Source organism: Pieris brassicae, chromosome Z (assembly GCF_905147105.1).
Source record: "Pieris brassicae chromosome Z, ilPieBrab1.1, whole genome shotgun sequence".
In the NCBI taxonomy this organism is placed as follows: domain Eukaryota; kingdom Metazoa; phylum Arthropoda; class Insecta; order Lepidoptera; family Pieridae; genus Pieris; species Pieris brassicae.
In genome coordinates this window covers 7264541-7287519 of record NC_059680.1, presented here as the reverse complement: position 1 = coordinate 7287519, position 22979 = coordinate 7264541, and the positions used below count along the sequence as shown (strand labels likewise).

At 31.6% G+C, this 22979-nt stretch overlaps 3 protein-coding genes across 8 annotated transcripts in view; 2 read left to right on the top strand and 1 right to left on the bottom strand.

Moving 5' to 3' along the window:
* Positions 1 to 4070, bottom strand: part of LOC123718469 (E3 ubiquitin-protein ligase MYCBP2) — an 85582-nt gene extending 81512 nt beyond the window's left edge. Inside the window, exons 1-6 of the mRNA XM_045674985.1 lie at positions 3970 to 4070; positions 3335 to 3439; positions 3004 to 3253; positions 2739 to 2885; positions 2396 to 2602; positions 202 to 528 (exon numbers count right to left, since the gene is read on the bottom strand). Coding sequence (XP_045530941.1) covers positions 202 to 528; positions 2396 to 2602; positions 2739 to 2885; positions 3004 to 3253; positions 3335 to 3426 — 1023 coding nt within the window. The 5' untranslated portion in view covers positions 3427 to 3439; positions 3970 to 4070. The remainder of the gene's footprint in view (positions 1 to 201; positions 529 to 2395; positions 2603 to 2738; positions 2886 to 3003; positions 3254 to 3334; positions 3440 to 3969) is intronic.
* Positions 4071 to 5553: 1483 nt separating this feature from the next.
* On the top strand, positions 5554 to 9829 carry LOC123718964 (glycine cleavage system H protein-like). The gene is made up of 5 exons (XM_045675988.1): positions 5554 to 5644; positions 7366 to 7463; positions 8085 to 8164; positions 8496 to 8624; positions 9010 to 9829. Exons 2-5 carry the CDS (start codon positions 7376 to 7378, stop codon positions 9169 to 9171), a joined length of 459 nt encoding a protein of 152 aa, XP_045531944.1. The 5' UTR covers positions 5554 to 5644; positions 7366 to 7375; the 3' UTR covers positions 9172 to 9829.
* Positions 9830 to 10061: 232 nt separating this feature from the next.
* Positions 10062 to 22979, top strand: part of LOC123718504 (triple functional domain protein) — an 81181-nt gene continuing 68263 nt past the window's right edge. For 4 of the 6 annotated variants that reach the window (XM_045675078.1, XM_045675076.1, XM_045675077.1 and 1 more), the window contains exons 1-14: positions 10075 to 10441; positions 11430 to 11642; positions 11963 to 12155; positions 12370 to 12483; positions 12712 to 12892; positions 14775 to 14998; positions 15276 to 15379; positions 16477 to 16628; positions 16837 to 17057; positions 17386 to 17466; positions 18381 to 18581; positions 19107 to 19229; positions 19646 to 19837; positions 20204 to 20373. In XM_045675078.1, the coding sequence (XP_045531034.1) occupies positions 11461 to 11642; positions 11963 to 12155; positions 12370 to 12483; positions 12712 to 12892; positions 14775 to 14998; positions 15276 to 15379; positions 16477 to 16628; positions 16837 to 17057; positions 17386 to 17466; positions 18381 to 18581; positions 19107 to 19229; positions 19646 to 19837; positions 20204 to 20373 (2138 nt within the window). In that variant the 5' untranslated portion in view covers positions 10075 to 10441; positions 11430 to 11460. Of the gene's footprint in view, positions 10442 to 11429; positions 11643 to 11962; positions 12156 to 12369; positions 12484 to 12711; positions 12893 to 14774; positions 14999 to 15275; positions 15380 to 16476; positions 16629 to 16836; positions 17058 to 17385; positions 17467 to 18380; positions 18582 to 19106; positions 19230 to 19645; positions 19838 to 20203; positions 20374 to 22979 lie in introns of all 6 variants that reach the window. The other 2 variants (XM_045675080.1, XM_045675079.1) reach the window with 2 other exon arrangements.

The following is a 22979-nucleotide window of genomic DNA, read 5'->3' as shown; positions in this document are numbered from 1 at the left end:
GGTACCTATTATATTTCAAATTAATATACAGTGTACACTGACATTATAAAGAGTTAACAAAAGAAAGTAAAAATTTAATGCACAAGGTAAACCAATCAAAGTCGAGAAATTTTTACGTGTTAGCGAGTTTGACGCTTAATGTAATGATGTTAGAGGATTTACAATATATAATAATTAAGAACAAAATTTATCAAAACATACCTTACAAAGTCCAAGCCAGCCATGTCGGTCAGAGGCAAAGAAATCTGGCTTATATAGATACACATGCTGCCGTATAGAATTGCCATACCCAGATCCAATTTTCAAAAGACCCCGGGACGTAAATACATACAAGAAGCAACCGTCAGATACAAGGGAACGTATTACAAGTTCCTGGGGCCCAGTAATCAGCTGTGCTGGTAAATCTACTGGGAAGCTGTTCACTAGACATTGATGGGGCACTCCATAGTCCAACCAAAGGTTTCTTGATGGTGAACCTAGTATGACAGACTGCACACTCCGTTGTAACATTGTCAGATTTTGTGGTACCTAGAAGTGATAATAGAGTTTTAATATAACTTCTTAATAAATATGAATGATAATTTCCATATTATATACATAACGTTAGTTTTCAGTCGTCAGTTTGTAGTAGAACTAATTGTCTTCCCATATTATGTGTAGTAGTAGGAGTCAACAAGAGTCTGTTGTTAAACTAATTGTCTTCCGATATTGTTTGTAGTAGTAGTAGTCAGCAAGAGTCTGGAGGTGAACTAATAGTCTTCCTATATTATCTTTGTAGTAGTAGTAGTAGTCAACAAGAGTATGTTGTTGTCCATTGATGTTTCAGGAAGCTTATAAATGGTATTTTACTCTTAAGGATCTATTTCTGTGTAGTTATAGCGTTTAAACGCGTAGAAGATCGTAACATTTAAGTTTATATTAGGAAATAAAACAATCAAAACGTGCGTTTATTTCATATTAGACCCCTACACTTTCAAGTTCACAGCTAAAATTAATATCAATGCTTGCTATTTTTTGTAAAGTTGTAAGTGTTATCGAATGATTTTATACGAGGCTTTCAATTTAAAACCTTATTAAACAGTAAAAGCTACCATTAGTGTTGTCCTCAAAATTTGGTATGGTGGACTGTCCATTAGACGGTTAAGCTTAGTTTTATTGAATTCTTAGTCATTGCCCACATTGCGTAATTTATTATTTAATTACTGGATTGCTTTTTCCTTATAAACTTTCGGTTAGAAACATCTTTAATCTGGGATCTAATACCGGCTGGCGTAATGCGTAACGTCTTTTACATAAGGTTCTGTATTAGTGGACAAAAATGTGACGTAATGGAACTATAAGGACTATTTCATAATACGTTCTATTTTTATTTTGTTTATGTTCTTTTAGCATTTTCTTATGTAAAACAATTAACTTTTTATTTTCTTTTAGAGGTCTATCTGTAACCTGTATATTTACGAGCCAATGGGATTTTGTTATTTATCTGCATAGAATATATGTTACGAGACCCGGCAGTTCATTTTAGTCATGTAAGGGTTAATAAGTATACTATAAGAAGTTTAAGACCTTAGTGCCTCGGGTGATTTAGGGGCAGTCACCTAAATTTATTAAATTATGAATAAAACTGGCCCGAAACTCGTAGTTTCATAAGTGTATTTGTATCTAGGTTTAAGTATACAGTTTCATTATGATTCATGTTTGTACTTCATCAATAATTAATAAAACACAGTTGGTCATGCAAGTGTTTTTTTTTTAATACACCGTTTCTTCTAGCCACACACTTCTTTACTTGTCACATACGTGACGTAATGGACTAAATTAAGCAAATTGCATTAAAATAAGAAGGATTTGATGTATTATTTTGTATTGTAATGAAATATTAGTGCTTCTACTATTCGATTTAGGTTATATTATGTAGTAATAACCACATAGTTTTAGAATTACAGCTACTTGAATATAGTGACGTAACGGACGTAAAACAATATGAATATATTGTAAGCATACTGTTTTAGTAAAACTTGATTATTGTGCAATATCTTGATTTATTTACTAAAAACCTTAACAGTACATTTAACAATATTTATTTTATCAAATTAACGTAAATTTAATGCAATATATGAATTAAGATTTTTCGTTAGTCCATTACGTCACAAAGCAAAAATCTATCTAATCTAACTATGCCCAGTTGAACCAGAATTATTTTATTAAGTTGTGTGTATGTGGTGAATGAAAATGTGTAGTTACAACAAACTATAAAACTATGACAAATAAAGTGAAAACAATGATAAATACGGAATTTGCTACTTCTTTTTGTTATTAAAAATGTTAAGAGTAAAGTTTTTGTTACATACTACAAAAACCAATGAAAAAATGTGGGTTTTGTATTGGTTTTTACCTGAATATATTGATCAGATAAACTTGGAGAAACCATGATGAGACATTTTACAGTGTTGAGAATGAGTTCTGCTTCACCCTTAGCAACAGAAAGGGCAATGAGACAGGAACTGCTAATAGATGTAAGTGCAGTTGGGATTTCTGGTCTTCCAGAGGCTCCAATACCACTGGTAATTTCGACCAGAATATCATGAAGGTTTGATATTATCTGTTGAAAGAAACAAAATAATTTTATTAATTAAAAAAATTAAGATATAGTGTTAATTAAGATAAAGTTAATCTATAAGTGGATAAAAAAATTAATACTGCTGGGTCCAGTGAGGGTCCATATAAAATTGAATTACCTCAGTATTTTCATGGGACAAATCTTCAGGGGCATGTGCTTGGAGTACGTCAAGCAAAGCCCGAAGTGCAGATTCACACAAACTGGTATCTTTAAACCTTGCTTGATCAATTAGACTAAAAACAGTACGAAGACCAATTCCAGTAATCTAAAACAAGAAACAAAAAATTAAAATAACACGGGTATAATATATATTTTTTTGTTATATATTAGTACAATATCTATAGCAAATAGTAACAATGATGATAATAATTAATGAAACATACTTTTGGTAATTTAACATTTGCAACTTGATTTTGATCATCATTATCACTTTCATCAGATAAATCAGCTACTGATCCTTGTAGGTGTCTCCATCGGGATAGAATAGACTTTCGGACGGTAGCATAAACAGCAAACTGCGATGGATTGCCAAGTAAAGCCGGAGCAAAGCATATGGCAAATGCATTTGGCCCTTTAGATCTCCGCGACCTATCTTTTCTTATACCCCTCCTACCAGTTCGTCTGTCCAATTTTCTGAAAATCCAATAATAAACATGAAATACATGAAACAGATTGATTATATTAATTGATTGCCTTAATTGTTTTGTAAAGTACCTATTTCCACTCCAACATAGGGATCGAAAGTATTTCCGATAGTTTTCTGGCTCCATGCATCTTATCTCTGCCATTTGATTCTTCTGAGCCATGATGGATGAAGATCTGAAAGTGATGTCTCTTTAAAGTCTTATGTTGACAAAAAATTTTATTTGCAACGAGCATACAAGGTTGACAAACATTTAAGTTAGAACTCTAGGCAATGTAGTAAGCAGAGATTTTTTTTATATTTTTGGTGACTACATATAATATCATAAATTATACAAAAAAAGCATAAATACTTTTTAATTTTGTAATAAAATTAGAATAATGGACGAAACATAAAGTTTTTTTTTTAATAAACTTCTGATAAGAGTCTTTAGCAACAGAACAATACTTTTTTCCTATGAATATAACACTTGGAAAACATTCGCAAATAACATGAACGCAAAGTTGTCATACTGAGATTAAATATAATATCGCAAATATATTTAAAAAAAATCGCGTATGCATTGGGTAATTTTGATAGAGTAAGGAAATTTCTTTTAGAGAGATTTTTTCTTTACATTAATTTTCACCCACATAATAGAGTATACAATTCATAAGCGGCGGAATATTATAAGTACCGATTTATTACAATAAATGTTCATAATTACCTGAATAGTTAAGTAAATCCGGTTATATTCATATTTATTACACGGAGGTACCATATAAACTACTAACGATAATTATTGAGTCGGAGATCCCACTCAACAGCGGCGGGCCGTGAGCGGACAGTTTTACAAAATCAATACTAAATTGACACAATAGCGAACAGGGTGACCAGCTTGAAAACCTCCCAAGCGTTACTGCAAAATCTGCCTTACCGTGTCCGATTTAAAGAGAAATACTACTGTCGAACAACCTATGACAGTTTAGTTTTGATGTGATTCAAGCAACAAAAATATAATTGTAATTGAAAAGAATTTAATTATAATAACTATTATGACTAAAAACTAATCCAACCCAATAATGTTAAACAAAATGAGGAGGGCGACCTGAATTTCACTGTGTGTCCACTGTTACAATAATTTATAATACTAAATTATTAACTGAACTTACTTATTATCTAAGTTAATACGCCACAATCTACAATTTAATGTTTCCCACAATCAACGCCTTGAATAGAAGAATTTAACAGGCACATTGGTCACACTAGACAATATTTCTATGAAATCACTATAGTACTTGTTTAATAGTTTATAAAAATAAATATGATAATTTAAATCCTAAAATTGGTTTTATTAAGTTTATTCTTATACTATTCTTACCTTACTGCATTGAGAAATAGTCAGTATTCATTATTGCTGTAACATTTAGAGCAAAAAGCTTTTATTTTTCATTTCTAAAATTGAATGAATTACATGCGGCCAATGTTGCAAGTATGCAATTTATTAATAAATTTTTGAGATTTATTAATTTCATTTGCTGCACACATACATTTTATTTCGTAGCAATATGTACGCCATTTTAAAATATGTAATAATATGTTTATTATAATAAAACAGAAGAATTTGCATGTTTCGTAGAACATGCTAATGAATCACGATTGTCGCAAAAACGATAATTTTTTTTCTACCATAATGAGAGGTAAAGTTATTCAAAATTTATGTGTAACGGAAATAAATATGTTTTTATTCAACAGCTCTAAAAAATGTACCATCCCTTGTCTCTATCGTTTATGGTTGATTCTATTAAAGCTCTTTTATAGCAATCGATTTTGTAGACAATGTAAAATGCCTTGTAAAAAATTAGTTTATTAATCAACAATATTAAATTTAAACAAAGTCACAAAGGACAACATATATTATTTCAATGAATATCGAGAGATAATAAATCTAAAATAACATCGCAACAGAATAATAATCAATACCATGCGCGCGTCTATACTCGGATTTCAAATTTACGTGGGAAGAACCGCTCAGCAACCGAACAGCAAGAAATACAATACTTGGCAGTATTTGCTTCTTACTACTATATAAGTAAAGAAGCCTTAAAAAACGACGACTAATGATGATGAATTGTAGGTGTTTTTAATTCAGATTTTATTGTCCACGTAATTAGCTATCCATACGTTTGGCTCTCGTTGGAAATTTAGCGTCGACATCTCGTTATCGGCTAAAAAAAATTGTTTGAATATTTATTGTAATTATAATTATTATTCTTACTAAATTCAGATAAAGTTAATGTAATAGTTGATCTTTTCGGAGCATATCTGGCAAAGGTCAGTAGAAGCACATTGTGCGCGTAAATCTCACGGACTACACGTATTTTAAAACCACCGACTTAGACGTAAGTGACTATAGGTTAAGTAATAATTTATTGTTAATATAAAACAAATATTTCACCATTGTTCGTTATTTACTTTATGTGAGAAGTTAAGCGTTTTAAAATTGGCTATTATTTTCTATGAAGATTACATGATGAAATATTTTACTGTCTATGTAAACCCTTTTAATGCTGTATTGGTATATTATTTATACTTCGTTAACTTAAACATACATAACAGGTTACATAAGTTATTGGGGGGCTTTATTGATAACAAGCGATTTCTTCAATGCAACCCTCTATGGCAAAGTAAAAAAATTAACATTAGTTGAGGCTAAACGACTAGTAGTACATAAATATAAACAAAAAAAACATAAAATTAAGTTTAACACTAGAAATATACTAACGAAATCTAAACTAAAATATAAAAGCTTATCTTAGGGTTAATAAGTTATAATTAATATATATATATATATATATATATATATATATATATATATGTAGCTAGATACGAGGCAGAAGAGAAATTCTCAATAAATTTAAAAATACTCTGCTGCTTAAGGTGTTCCAAATTAGCATACTTTGCCCAGTTAAGGAGGAGTGTTAAAATTCAGTTAAATGCAGTTCAGTTAAACGCAAATCCAAACTACCTACTCGACAGGAACATACAATTTTGCTTTAAGTAACTACGAGTTATAGGCTGTTTATAGCGAAGTTGTAATTGTATATTGCGCCGCTAGTTGAGGTTTCTTCGTAAGTCCGATATATGGGCAAATTCACGATCTCCAATATGAAGCTGATGCCTACATTTTGTAAACGCTCCAACTTTTCAGTTCATATAAATCGGGATAAGACACAGCATAATCGAGAATAGAATGTAGAAGAGAGTTAGCTCGATACGTTTGAGTAGAAATAGGCAAAGAACAAATGTTTCATGTAATATTTTTACAATACTTACATTTATGTTAAATCATTCGAGCAGTATTCTGCCCAATTTTTTAACCTCCCATTTATCATGTGAAATGATAAAAACACGTGAATTTGTAATGATACCTACTTCAAGATACCAGCTATTCATTCTGACAAATCACTATTAGGACCAATTAAACATAAGCCTACTTAAGAAGTTGCGCGTAAATCATGTTTATTTTATATATTAATAAAAGTACCTAATAAACGGAAATCAATCAATAATAGCCGGTTTTTAATTAACTGTAAGGCATAACTATAATCCATTATTTAGATTAAAAGTAGATATAATATTAGTCAATTGGTCCTAAGAGGCTTCTAGGTCTTGGGCTATTGGCCTCAAAATTTCCGTATTTGTTTTGCGCTATTGACTGAATGTTACCCAAGAGGCATAGACTATGTAGTGGACTGATTTAAAATGTATTTAGCATACGAGCACGTAAAAGTGTGTAAATAGATAAAAAATCCAATCGATTTCGACTGCACGAAATAAAAATTTATATTTTATCCTATAAATAATCATATATGAAACGATATATAAATAGGAATATAAACTAAAATAACAGTTATAAGAGGCTAATTATCATGTATTTGACGCAATTATCCTAGCCTTCATTCCTATCTTTATTTGTGTTATAATATTGTTTCTTAACGATATGTTTGCGATAAACCTAAAGGGCTCAAGGGTATTTGAATTCGGACAGACTATGGCTAATTAATTTTGTACTTATTGATTATTAAATTAAGTATTCTAATTATGTTTTATTGTTGTTTAGGATCCGAAAGATGGTAATAAGCAATATTGCTAAAGCGTTGTGTCGCGTTTCACAACAAGGCATAGTATTGACTTGCAGACGTGTACACAATGGAAACGGTAAGCTAAACTTTTGTTTAGGATTTCACTCTCCAGCAATACTGAATTAACTCTATCAATGAAAGCTGATATTCAATATTATTGGTGTATTATTAACTTGGCGTCATAATAAGCATACTGTTATTGAGAAAACACTCCTTACAATTGCTAAGTATTGTCTACTTAACGTAACGAACATTAAGCACAACTGTGTGTAAATATACAATATATATTAATATATAATAAGCATATATTATTAATATATATTGTATATTGGCTTGGAAGGTACAAAATGGTAATCACTAGAGTCGAACTATAATATTCCATTATAATGATCACATCAATAATTATGTCAAATTAAACTATCTGCTATTCATACCCCCCCGCGACAGATAAGATAGTTTAACCTTAAGTTCATGAAAACATCACGCTAATTACAAATTGTGAGAAAATACAGTTTCTATATTACTTAAAACACGCACGAACACGTGAAAAATAGCTATAAAGCTATTAGCCAATATTATTATTGCGAATGTTATAATGTGAAATATTGAGCATTGATGCGTTAGCGAACTTAGCGAAGGTTTAAATGCGTTTCGTTTGTATAATTACATTCTTAACTAGATTTTTTAAACATTTTAGGCCGTTATTACACTATAAAGCACGAGTGGGTGAGGGTCGAAGCCGGTATCGGTACTATTGGAATCTCAAACTTTGCGCAGGCAAGACTAACATTATTTTTAATCAAATTAATTTGCTCTCAAAATTGCATGATCAGAATAGGGTTCAACTGTTTTGCTTTAGAAAATATTTAAACTATAATTAAGTTCTTAATTGAAATGTAAGAGATATCGCTGTGATTTGATATTACGAATACAAAATTGTAACAATCCTCAAGATGTGATTGTTATTTGAGATAAAAATAATTATAATGTTTCTTGAGAGAAATCCCATCTGAATTTCAGTAAAATTCCTATTCCCTATTCGTATATACAGATACATGCTTTGTGGAATATTACATAGATGGCGCTTATATACAGAAATACTTTACAGGAATCACTTGGCGAGGTAGTATTTGCGCAACTTCCAGATGTAGGAAAAAACATAAGTAGTGGAGATGAGTGTGGTGCCTTAGAGAGTGTTAAAGCAGCTGGGGAGGTGTACTCGCCTGTTTCTGGTATCGTAAGTAGTAATTCTCATAAGGAATTATCTTCTATCTTCAACTACCAATTACTGCGATGACATCATACTCTTAAACGCTCTAACAAAGAAATTGCGAAAGCTAAGGATATAAACAACTAATTGATCTTAACCACTTGGGTATCGGGTTGGAAAGTCAGGACAGACTAGTGGAGGATCCTCCCCCAATCTTAGATAAACAGTACACCATCCTTAGTACACAATATTTACCACATCAATAAGATAACGCCTTTTCAAAACTGCGTGGCAAAATCGGCAATATTAAATATATTTAAATAAATTGTCTAACTTGTAATAAGTCGAAAAAATAATCTTGAATTTATTTTTACCGCCTTTATCTTTTTATAATAAGCAAATGTTTTAATAGGTAACTGAAAAAAATAGCGCTGTTGAATCAAGTCCAGCTCTAATCAACAAATCATGCTACGAAGAAGGTTGGCTGTTCAGACTGAAGCTAAGCAAACCCGAAGAAGTGAAACAGTTAATGGACCAAACATCTTACGACACGTACCTCAAAGATCTTCAATGAACAAATATGCCACAATGTTATAAATATATAATAATATTAAAACTTAAAGCCCTAGGTAGGACACGGTGTAAATGTTAGTATATTGTAGTATAATTATTTTGAAATTTACGTACTAACACATAACGTGTCAATATAATGCTACTACATATAATATAGATTACAAAATGCCCTAAGATTTCCTAATACCTTTTATACGTTTATGGAGGTTTATAAATTTACTTACTAAATTTCCTCATTTATGAAACGACTTTTATCGACATACACTATGGGACGCATTAAGTGGGCCATGAGATGGTCAATGGTTTTCAACCTTAAAGTCATTGATTCATAACTCCAGTTATACAACTTGTTAATCGTCACGTCTTTCTATATTTGTAATTTACAATTGGTAAACATGAAAGAATTGCTACTCAGATCGGCGTATTGACAGATTTTCAGACACAAACATTGCAAAATTTTAGCCAAATTAAATATAAATTTACTTAATGTGCCCAGGCAATTTTATAGCAGCAAATAAACATTTTTAAAATAAAAAAAATATATTTTTTGTTAAAATTTTAAAATTGTTATATGACCCTGTTGACACTAAATATTTTTTCAATTGTTGTTTGAAACTTATGTTGTTGTTAATTATTACGTTACTCACTATCATATTAATTATCTAAAAAGACTATTAATTACATTATTGGACTCGTAATACATAATATTACTTTAAGACGGTAATTATTTTATTTTATGGTATCCCTATCCACAGAACATAATAAAATAATTCAACGTGAAACAATGATAGTTAAAAACTTTATTAACCATTGTAGTTTTTCACTGAAATAACATGTATCTATACTTTTTATTTATGTTAGAAAACGTTATTTTAAGGAATTGTTTTAATCGTAATTGTAAATGAATGATCATTTGTTTTTATGATTACTGTAAAGTTTTTATAAACAATAACTGCCAAGAAGCGATTTTTGAAGTATTTCTTTTAGTTCCAATGGAATTATATTGATTAATTTTGTGTATAGAATGAAATCTTACATTATGTAAAATTATAAGGAATTTATGTTAGCTTTATTGGCAACACAGTATTCTCTGTGTGTCATTATGTCTAGGCTTGTGTCAGTGATTAAATTCTCTTTGGCTTGTGTGTTTTTAGTGAGATTCAAAGGGCACAAATGAATATATTTTATATAATTTTTTAGTGAAAATAATAACAGTGACAATAATGTGTGCCGAACCTTTTATACCAGTTTCATAACATCTTGGAAACACGGTTAGTACAAATTGATTTTTACTAAAGGTTATTTGTTGTGACATACTAGCTATATATTCAGGAAATTATTCGTCATCATCGATAAATAAAAGTAATTTTAACCGTTACTTGAGCTTATGATTCAAAGCCCGATGGTCTAAAATCATATTATTCATCTTATCCGCGATATGTTTCATTCAACACAATAAGGTCGTTAACTGACGGCACCCCAACAAGGGTCTTGGCGTTGGTCTCGCTGTAAGGGAGTGTAATAATAATTACTGTTGATTTCGCCGATATAACGTTTGAGCCAAATTTTATTGAAAAGCCATTTTTACTAACTTAAATATTATTTTTGTTAAAAGAAACGTAAATAATAGTAACTAATATTGATATTCCGACTCTTGTTCGAACTCCAATTCGATGTCATTTCAGTGAGAACAACTTACGAGGTTATTAACGAATAGTTTTAAACATTTTTACGCACATTAAAGTATATAAATAAACAGACTATTTTGATACATAGCTATAATAAATACCACAGATATAGTTTTAAAATTCACTTGAATTGAAACTGAAAATAAAAAAAACTTAATATAACTTATTATAATTTAATTAAAGCCAATAATTTGATCTAACTAAAAAAAATATGCACAGGCACCAAACAAAAGTCCTGAAACATTCCTTTGTAATTCTTAAATAAACAAAACAGGATGATAAAATGATCATAATATATTATTTGTAGTACTTGCCTATTAAGTTACTATTTTGAGATATAATAGTATGCAGCAGCATATTCACAAGTTAGAAATTAATTAAAGTTATATTAAGAAATGTTATGTAAAAAATAAAATTTAAATACTTGTTAAAAATAAAGTAGACTTAATGTGATTAACTTACCGTGAAGCCTCATACTGTTATTGAGTTAACAAATTATATAACTGTTAATAAATAAACCTTAACAGATTTATCTTATATCTCAACATATAATATAGAAATTGTTTACCAGGCTTCTCCATTAGTTGCCTTTACACCCAGCCATGGAGGTTGGGGCACGTGCCTTGGATGTGCTGCCCCTTCTACAGGAGAGGGTGGCAGCTCTAACTGGAGGAAGAGATCGACGTGGAGGTCCCATTGTTTGGTTCCCTGCGAACTCAAGAAGAGATCGTGTTGCTCCAGATGATTATAGGCGCCTTATGCATTATTTAATCAGCATTCCAAAGTATGAATTCTAAAGCAAGATATTTTATTTATTCTTAGAGAAACTTATTTTTTTCTTCTAAATAAATAAATATTTATCAGCAATCAACTTGACTTACTTACATTCTAGAAGGTTTATAGCTAATCTATTGCTATGTTTCTTAAGCCTGTTCATGTATCTTGTACTATGAGAATTGAGTGTTTCCTTTATAGAGGGAAATAAGCTTATAAGCTATTTTTAATTGTAATATAGACTAGCTAATGTGAACATTGTACCAATATATACTGTTTTCATTTAATTACACTGTTTGCTCTATATTTGATTTGATGTGATATTTTCAGTGGATCTGTGAGAACTCATGGCTTTACTATTTTGATTGATATGAGAGGTTCTGCATGGGCTGCAATAAAGCCAATATTAAAAGTTTTACAAGAACACTTTTCTTCATCCGTCCATCAGGCACTTGTAGTGAAACCTGACAATTTTTGGCAAAAACAACGCACAACAATAGGATCTCATAAGTACAAGTTTGAGGTAATTATTAAGCACATACTTGAATTTCTGTCCTTTGTTTGTTCAAAATTCAAGTTATTGAGTGATTTCTATAGTGTGGTCAGCTCTGCATGAAATAATAAAATGTATTATTAGTGGTACATTGCTAAATAGGACTATTTTGTTAGTTGATAAACACAATCATTATTATTTTATATTATGTATATGTGTATTATATTCTATAACTTATTTCCAGACAACAATGATTAGCCTAGAAGCACTGCCTAAAGTGATAGATAGTTCTCAATTGACACCAGATTTAGATGGTACACTACAATATGACCATGCACAATGGATAGATCTTAGATTGGTAAGTAGTTTCTGATTTATGTATTAGCAAAAGATTTACGTGTTTGGAACAGGTTATAAAGTTATTTTAGGCCTTATTAGTTATTAATTTCCAGTTGGTAGAGTTTATGTTATGTAACAAATAAACCTCTCAAAATTGAAGCTATATAAAAAGTTGCCAAGTTTTGAAAGGGTTGGAGAATTGAAGGAAAGGAATTCTTTCATTGAATAATATTTCCTTAAAATACAGGCTTTGGAAGATCTAATGTGGCAAGCCGGTGAATTACTTGATCGGCTAGATGATTTACAAGAGGATGTGGCACGTGCTGACTTTGCAGACGATGTTACTGGTGCAAGGCGCGCTATCGATGCTCATGCTGATATTAGTAAACGTCTTGCCAAAGTGCCAGTTGATGAACTTGAGGCTCAAGGTACGGTAAAAATTTCTTTTTTACGAAAAAATGTTTAAATTCGTATTTACACAGTGGTACAAATTTAATCATCAATTCGCCAGGAGTATGGGACTCCTGTATAGGGATTTTTGTATACGTTAAGAACATGCCACGGAGGCGGATTTTATATATTAATCTTCTCAGGATTCAATAGGCTCAAACAAACATACAAAATACTATTAATAATAATAATAATTTATTAAGACCCTATTAAACAGTGTTCTTTAAATATAATCTCTTAACGTTGACCTTTATACTTTAAACATTCCGTAAACAAAGACTACTTACTACAATCATAAATAAATTTAAATTATACAAATTAATTGAAGTAAATAAGATACGAATGATTTTAAAACAGTGAAGTCTGTTTATGCTTTCTAAAAACCTGTTAAACAGAATACATTTAATAACCAATATTTAGATTAAGTTATAGAGATTTGGAAAGTATGAGTAGAATTTTATCGATTGTATTGCTAACACCGTTCGTATAAGCTACGAGTCGAGTAAGCGTGTAGAAAAGCGCCATTAACTTTATTTTCCTTTGAAAAATCTATGAACTGCATTTCTTATGATTGATGCATTGAATTTGGAACCCATAGTTAATTAGTAGCGTAGCGTAATTTTAAATAGTAAATCGGGATTATCACTATTTCGTATTCAAAGTAGTTTAAGCATGCAGCATAGACATTTTTTCCGCGTGGCCCCACTAGTTGTTGCCTATCAAGTTTCAGTGGATTATTGCACACAATTGTTTCATAACACGCTAAACAATGTCGGTGTAACATGTGCTTTGATTGCCTACGATCCAACGATGACCATGGTACGGTTAATTAATTTGTTTTTATAATCAGTGGCATTAATTTAATACGTTTTTATGAGTTTATTGAAGTGAAACTAAATCATTTTAAATCGCGTATATGTTATAAGTCGATAAAATAAATTTATAGTTATTTTAGCTTCTCGTATCGTTTCACCGGGATGCACGATATATTGATTTCTACTAATATAGTTCTCGATATTTATCATATATTTTTAGCTTGGCTGCATTTTAGATGTCACGAAATTGTTTGTGTTAATTTTTAATCTCCGATACTACAATTGATATAAAATGTAATTTCACATCCAAGTCATTCCCAAATTTTGCCCAATCCGATGTAAGCAGAAATGGTCATTACGATTTATATCCAACTTTAAACTAAAATAAATATATGCTATTGAATTTTTTTTGTGCTCACCAAGAGTTATTAGAGGCAAGATGAAGTCGGTTTATTATGACCTCTGAAGTAACCTGCGTAGCTTCAACGTACAGCACAAAAACTTGCATTTTTTTGAAACCGATGTACCGCTTCCAAAGTGCCTGGATCTGACGCAGAGTTGCTTGCTTTTGTTAATAGGGTTCATACTTTAAATGATGGAAAGGATATCTCACGGTTAACAAATCTCTGAATTTTAAGTTGTTGCTTTATTTTGTATTGAAGCAGAAAAATAAAATAAATTGTTTTTTTGTTGCAAGGTAGGCATTTTGTATCCACAAGAATTCGAATATATTATATAGGAAATAGTTTCATTGTTTTTGAATCGTCTATGTCTACGACAATTGACTTGGCTATGACTTCTCTAAGTACGAATATGTACGATAAAATATTGATTTATCAGCGCGCGTTAGGATTTGTAATTTTGCGAGAAGATGACTCACTATCCTTATTGCTCATGAAAGTCTGGAATGATTCCGACTTTGTTTTATTTTTAATTAGGCGCACGGTTCAATTCACCAACTTGATCAAAGCTGTTAATGTCATTTTGTTCAATATACACAAGATTCCCTATAATTCGCCTATGTAAAAATTTTATTACGATTTAGGTGAACGCGTACTTCAACGTCTGGAGGCTGCAGAAGCAGTATGCTCAGAAGCTAGCGGCAGTGGAGGTGAATCGGCGTTCCACTGTGGTTCACCGAGCGCAGTACGATCCCAGTTATCCGCTGTACGCTCCGCTCACGCGCACGCGCATAAACTCTGGCAACACAAGAAGATGCAACTAGACCAATGTTTTCAATTGAGACTGTTTGAACAAGACTGTGAAAAGGTATTGTCATTAGAGTTATACAGTAGGTAAAAGTTCCAAATAAAATTTAATTTTCAACTACCCTTGAATCTTAGCCCTAACGTTAGGCAATCTAACATTATTTTAAACATTGAAGTTGAATTTACTGATGAACTTGAAGATAAATTCGTATATAATTAGTATAATCGTAAACAAAGAATACCTTATAATAATATTTATATCTTTGGCCTTGCGCGCTTAAGGGAAAGTAATTTTAAACCACGTATGTGTTTCTGCAAATATATTATATTATATTTAGATGCTGGAATGGATTGTTAACCACCGCACGGCCTTTCTCTCTACATACGTCGAAATTGGACGCTCTTGTACTGCAGCTAAACGATTACAGGAAGAGCATGCCAGGTAATTATTATTTATCTGCAAAGGTCATTTGTTTGGTTGAATAAGGTTCTAAGAACATAAACATCGCAATACTAACGAATCATAACTCGTGGAGTACATATAACGAACGAGTGCAATTCTTGATTGAATGATTGATTAAACTGTCATCACTATGTACAGATGTACGTATACGTCAAGGATGTTTATGTTAAAGTCAATCTAAGTAAGGAGCGAAATCGTTCTTGCTTTACACAGAATAGTGGATAATTGAAAAGCATTCATATTAGTATTTGTGTCGTCTATTTAAAAATTCAACACAATTTATGTGAACAATGCCAGATTTATGTTAAGTAAACAGCACCTTCGTATGTGTCTATATGCAGTCATAGATCCCCACGTAATTACACTCATTTTCGATACAATATATTTAAAATGTGTAGTGGGAAACTTGGGTTCGCGTGTTACAATAACTCTAGAAAGATCTAAGACACTAAATATCTTTTCGGGTTCCTTAGTACATATGAAAATGTTAAACTTTCAATTGCAAGTTTTAATGATACATATGTTGGAAGTGGATGGTTTGTTGTGAAATCATTAACTTGTCTGCAATTAACAGCCAACGTGTACATGTGTTCATTCTATATTTCCTGTAATTATTTATAAATGAAAACTACAAGTTCCTACCTTGACAGGAACATGTAAATACTTAATATTTTTTAATATCACGGTTAATTTATTCGTATCATTATTGGTGCAGATAGGTTTTCTAATTTATTTGGTAAAAACTATAGTAACGACAGATGTTTTTTTGCTTACAGTATTCTGAGTAATGAACTTTTTCCAAGGTCACAAAATTGTTTACGGTGAAAATTTACGACTGAATAATTGGTAGAACGCTCAGACTTTAGGTATACTCAATGAGGTTTAAAAGTACAATTGAATTCATATTCTTTTAGACGTTTTTTTTTCCAATCTTTGAACTACAGTTTAACACGATCCCACGAGTCCAGCTAAGATTTTGTATCGCAATTTTGTAACGAATTTACGATTTTTTTGGCATTCTGATTAAATTTCAATTAATGAGGGAGTCATATAAGTAATATGTCTATTTGTAACAGGTTTGCTGCAGCATGTACTGGGGGCGGCAGGCCTAGTGTTGCCAGAGTAACGGCCGCAGCTAGAAGACTAGCTGATAAGCGACACTACGCCGAAGCACAGATAACATCTCTTGCGCATCGTCTGGAGCGAGCATATAAACAACTGTCAGCGGGTATGTTATTTAGTGATTTTTGTTCCTATTTAAGACGTTTTCATATTATATTCTTTTGTAATGCATCTTAAAATTATTAACTTATAATTGTGTATATACACGTTTTTCCACGAAGAATTCCACAAATAATATTTAATTATTATATCATCAATTATATATAATTATTATTATATCAAATAAAATCTTATTTTTATGTGGTTTTGAATAGGTCTTGAAGAGCGTTCGGCAGTATTGTCCTTATCCGTGGTATTCCATCATAAGGCTGAGGCCTATGCATCCGCTGTCGGTGGCTGGGGCGCCCAGTGTGCAGTGGCCTTACAATTGGCTACTGGACAAGGTTCCGCTCCCTGTAATGATCCAAGAGCGTTGGAACAACATGCACAGAGGCACAGACAATTGTATGAACATATGTGTCAGGCGTATACCGAGGTATGTATTAATAAAATTAAAAAATATATATTTAGGTACAACACAACAGTAAATACATAATTAAAACAAAAAAAAATGTTTTGTACATGTGATTTGTGTCATAGGGCTCGGGTTGTTTTCAACAGTTACAAATCTTAGCAATGTTGGCTTAAGCATGCAATCCTCAACCGTGATCATGTTCTCGTATATCAGCTGTGTGTCTACAATTTTCGCGTTTTCTATGAAATATAGTATTTCGCGCTGTACCTGTTCATAGAAATGTGACAGTTTCCGAAATAAAGTTTGTCGGTATTGTCGGATTAAGTTTGATGAATGTTTTTAATTGCAGGTTCACTCAACGAGTAAGAAGCTGCTGTACCAACTTGACCATTTAGTTCAAGTTTGTCATCAGACAGACCCAGCCGATTTGGTATGTATTTTACGGATGTTTAATCTGAACTCGTAATTCGATTATTTTCGTTGTTGTTAAAAACTTACGATGTTGTCTACTTCCCATGGCTGTTAAATAAAACTAAATGGCGCAGTTTGTCCAGAATTGGATAGTATTAAATTTATACATAAAAGTAGACGGGAACAGTGATGCATTTCAAGTTACTGCCCGGGAAATGAAAAAAGTCGTTAAACGTACTTACGCTCATTCTTCAGTGGGCTCTTTCTACTTAGTGCGCGGAAAAAACTGCTCGTAAACCTTGTGGTATATGTTATACAACACATATCTATATTATAAAAAAACAGACTAATTGCACCGTTTTAACTAAAGTACTTGTGTCTTACTTTTTATTACAACGTAAACACAATTTGATATAGACTATAGTGTATTTATGTTGAAGCTAAATATTATTTATGAATTAGGCAGGTAGCCTAATGGTCTCTGAACCTTAAACTTCGATCCCTTCATTCATCTTAATCTCTTTAGCAGATTCCTTCGCGTTTTTAATATTGTATTATGTAAAATACATAGTATATATATGGTTGAGTTTCTATTAAATTGTATTTAAAAAATCTTTATGTTATTCTGACTATAGGCTGTTTTAGAATTGATTTCCACTGAAATGATTGTTTCGATTTAGTAGATAAACTAAATCAGCTTTTCTTTTGTCTTAATAATTACGTACCACAGAAATGACTCCCATGGCCCGGGATACTTGAAGTATGGTTGTTTCACGTGGAAATGTAAATGTAGCTTACATTTACATTCTGTTCCGTACTCAATGTTATTCTTATCTATGTATTTAAATTTGCATTACAAAACCTGAACAATGAATACTTAAATAATTAGGGCAGCAACGGGCGCAATACTGAACAAGTGTATTAATTTAACAGCAAAAAGACGGCACAGTTAGTTCGGCCGGCAGCAGTGGTGGTGATCCAGCCGCAGATTATAGTTCCGGTGCCAATCATGTACTAGCTGTGATACATCAAATACTTGGACACCATCGAGCTTTAGAGGCGAGATATCATCAAGCAAGGCTTAAATTACATCAACGACTCGCTTTATTGCTCTATAAGGAGGATTGCAGACAGGTAACTTTTTTATTTCTATAGTATGCGGTTTCACTCAATTTATAACAAAATAATTTTGAAGGCCTCTAAGCAAAATTTATGTATGCTTACCAACCAATCAATTTTTGACTAAACTAAATATATTTTATTGTGATGTAGAGTATTCATAGTAGAGCAGGTTGTATACGGTGAAGAAATCACAAATCAAGAAATCTGAGGCCCAGATAATTAACATTGTAGCGCCACTGTACACATGTGTGTATATAAATATTTGGACCATATCGTCAATATATTATATTATATATATTCTTATTCTTCAAAGTTGCGAATGATTCTCAGGATCTATTTAAAATACATATTTTTTAAATATACTGGATATTTTTTGTTGTCTGGTTAATGTTTCCAAATCCGCAGAAACCTTTCACTTAAGTAATCATTTTCACAATTTTTATTATAGTTACCATTATTTTATTTCACGATTTTAAACGAGTGTTAGTTATTGCAAACATAACTTCCTTATTTTTTTAAATTATTATTAAATTTAAGGTACTCGACTGGTTGACGAATCATGGCGAAGTATTCCTGCAGAAGAATACTGGAATAGGACGGAATCTCCATAAGGCCAGAGTATATCAGAAGTCACACGAACACTTTGAAAATGTTGCTCAAGTAAGTAATGTATAGTTTTACAGTAAACATTTTATTTTCTTACAATTTCTATACGTTTTTCGTTATACCTACTTGAATATAATATTGTGTGATAGTTTATTTTCATTTATATTTATTAAATAAGAAACTGAGTAAAAAATAACAGTTTTATGGCATTTAGCCAGAATTTGGAAATATTAGAAGTGCAATTAATTATGAGTGAAATATGTATATTACTACATGTATATTATAAAAAGGTATACTATCTTCATTGTACGGTTTTACATGTGAAATAATATTATATTCAGGGCTGTCGTTGAAAGCTACTTTCTATAAATTGCTGCGATAAAGCCATTCAATCAAAATCACATACAAAATTGTGTTTGTTCCTTGCCCTTGATCTTCTCCGTGTGTTTTATTCGACTTTTCACCCGTAGAACACGTACACAAATGCTGAGAAACTTCTATCAGCGGCTGAAGAATTAGCGCGTTCTGGGGAATGCGATCCCGAAGAGGTTCTTGGCGTTGCGCGTGAGTTGGAAGCTCACGTTGCTGCGTTCGCGGCTAGAGTCGATCGAAGACGAAGACGGCTAGATCTTGCCGTCCTGCTCTATACGCATGAGAAGGAGGTAATTATCTTGTATTTATTATATATTTTTCGGTATATTAAATTGTCGGGAATGGACAATTACTAAATAGGAATAAGCACGTACTAGTTACTTAAAACTGATGGATCAGTAAAAATGAAGCGATGTATTCAGAAAAATATAAATATAGAGATGTTGATAATTTTGTGGAAATATTTTACTGGTTTTGTTTGGACTGTGACATCTATAATTTTATTTATAGAAATCGCAGGCTCATTCGGGTTATAAACTGGTTAGAGACCGTAATTAGTATCCCAAAGATGTCAATATGCCTGTAACATAAGAGTGCAAGAATATTAAAAATGATCTATGATGTTCAGATTATATTAAAGTTTATTTTATTTGCAGTTATTACAATGGTTGGAAACCCTACGTAGCGGTGGTGGTGTATGCCCCGCAGATGATAGTCCCGAAGCAGCACGACGAGCATTAGAGCAATGCGCTCAACATCGCGGAGCAAGTCTCGACGCCTGCGCAGCTACTATAGCGCAGGGCGAAGCCTTGCTGCAGGATTTAAGGTTAGTACTCTACTAGACACTGTATATAACCTATAAATAATAAGCCACTTTTCTATAACAAAATAAAAGGAAATGAAGTAAGTGCTAGACTTACTATGTAAAGAAAAAACAAGTGTATATATATATATATATATATATATATATATAGTCACCTAATAACTAAATAAATATATTTAGATGAAAAGCTCAATTTTTATGATATTTATTTTCGTTGTGTGAAAAATTAATAAAATGTGATAAAAATAAAAAATAAAAATTATTTATTTGTTTTAATTTTAATAATTTTTATTATTACTTAGTTAGGTTATGAAGATTGTTAATACAAATTATACTTAAGTAGCATGATTATGCCTTAAAACAATGTAACAAATAGTATACAACACATTATTTAAAAACATTTTGTGCATCAAGGCTCTATGTACTACGTTTACTGAGCATAATCAATACAATTTATCTTAAACTTGAAATCCTAGAACTTAAAATTCCAGTGACGCTATAACCTCATCCATCTATTTGGTGATCATTTATTTTTTAGGTTTGGGTTGAATGCCGGTTTCCTCTCGATGTTTTATTGAAATTGAGAAAAAACATTAATACTACTATTATTACCTATAATGTATTTTGTAACTTTAAATGGCTGTTTTGCACGTGGAACATTCTGACACGCTTTTGCTTTCAAATACTCTCATTAAATTCTTCATTCAGGCTCGCCGGTTCGGGCTCTTGACCTGCCTTTGAATCCATCATCAAAAATAATTCAAAATCCATTTTCGGTTTAAATTAATACTTCACCTAGTTCTCTTAACCATTATTAATGTTTATTTATAAGCATGTTTTTTTTTTGATGTATGTTTAATAATTTTAACAAATCGATGTTTACGAATTAACGATATCTACCATTTGATACGATAGCACGATACCGTTGATGGGTCAGTTGTATATTTTTAAATAAGGCAACAAATGTATTGTTTACTATTGATTACCGCGTATAACACAAAATTTAATGCTAAATGAGGGCTATGAAGTGCAATGCTAAATATAGTGCTGGCTATTGATTCTTGGGGTAACTTTAATTTAGGTAATAAATTCGCGCAAGCAAGTACACTTGAGCGAGCAAAAATTTACAACCTTGGCCCGTACGACTATTAGTTATAAAAATTTATGTTTTTTGCCGTTTTAACAACGTCAATATTTTTGTCCCAGTTTCGTTCAATATTATTGTCCCAGTTTTATAAAAGAACCTTATTCATAGACTGTTTAAATACATATTTTAGGCGTTTATACATATAAAGAGAATTTAAAAAAATATATATATATATTTATATCTTTCACAAATAAACGTGAAAATTCATTATTTATCTTAGATATATAGTAGGTATCCATAACATTTTATCTCATTTGTATACGACCATTATAAAATCGATACTTAATTATGATTTATGCCAGCGTAATAACTCCCTAGATGAAAGAGGATTTGAGTGAAACGCCAATTATCGGAGTGAAGAGGATTAGAGAGATCCGTTGTTGCAGTAGACAAATCAAATTGGAAAATGTAATTAAATTCTATTTTTAAACGATTCCAATTATGAAGGTTCTAACTCTGTTGGATTGATTCCCGGATTACTAGTACTTGGACTTTTTTTAATGAATACTCCTTAAATTTTCTTATCACCCAGGCCATCAATTAGTCAGTCAAAGATAAAATCTAGAATACTCTTTAATATATTATTTAAAGAATTAATTTGTGTCCTGCAAGCGGGGTTTTATTTAGGTTTGGTGTTTATAAATGTCACGCCTAGCCATTGAACGAATTGATCTATAAAAATGATTGTACTGTACTTAATGGGTGTGTAGTATAATGAAGTTAATAATATTATTAATTCACTGAAAAATAGGTCGGCAACTTGTAATACTTTTATCCAAAAATATATGCAATTTTCGCGGAAATGTATTCGCCGTATTTCCTAGTACTTCCTTTTGAGAAAACCGGTTCTGTAATCAGTATAAATGTGTTCTAATATATCATACAGACGAAGTACTTGAATATCTCGCATGTTAAACTAATAAGTGCAGCATGAGGAGTTATAGTTTACCATAATGTTGACATTCATCTAAATACTTATAAAATTAAATACAAACGAGTGCTTGACGGAAAATTGCTTAAAACGGTTGATATTGGAAAATTTTATGACGTACATATATGATTTAATTTCATAATGTTAAAATAATATCTCACAATGCCAGTTAGCTTACCAACAGCTACTAGATTCCTACATATACCTTTCAAGGTTATAAAGCTATATTGCCAGTAGAGAACCAAATAGTCTCGACAAACTGGTAATGGTAGGTATGGCGGCAGATGTCGGCGTCGATCGGCTACCCGTAGGTCTGACCAAAATAAGACGTTTAACGGACTGAACATCTCTAATGCCCTGAGAGAAGCTGAGGGTAGTGGTGTGCAGGCACCAAGTCGAGGTATCGGTTAGGCCTTTTCAAGACAGGTGATAGAGACTAAGAACATTTAACGACCTCAGTATATGTCAATGTGAGGGTTACGGAGACTTTCACGCGTAAATGCTTACATACCAGAGTATTTTATAGTTCTA

Bases quoted from the DNA above. Each gene is read 5' to 3' on its own strand.
- LOC123718964 (XM_045675988.1), top strand. From the start codon at position 7,376: ATGGTAATAAGCAATATTGCTAAAGCGTTGTGTCGCGTTTCACAACAA. The intron at 8,165-8,495 runs GCAAGACTAACA...AATACTTTACAG, and splicing joins GAATCTCAAACTTTGCGCAG to GAATCACTTGGCGAGGTAGT. The intron at 8,625-9,009 runs GTAAGTAGTAAT...ATGTTTTAATAG, and splicing joins ACTCGCCTGTTTCTGGTATC to GTAACTGAAAAAAATAGCGC.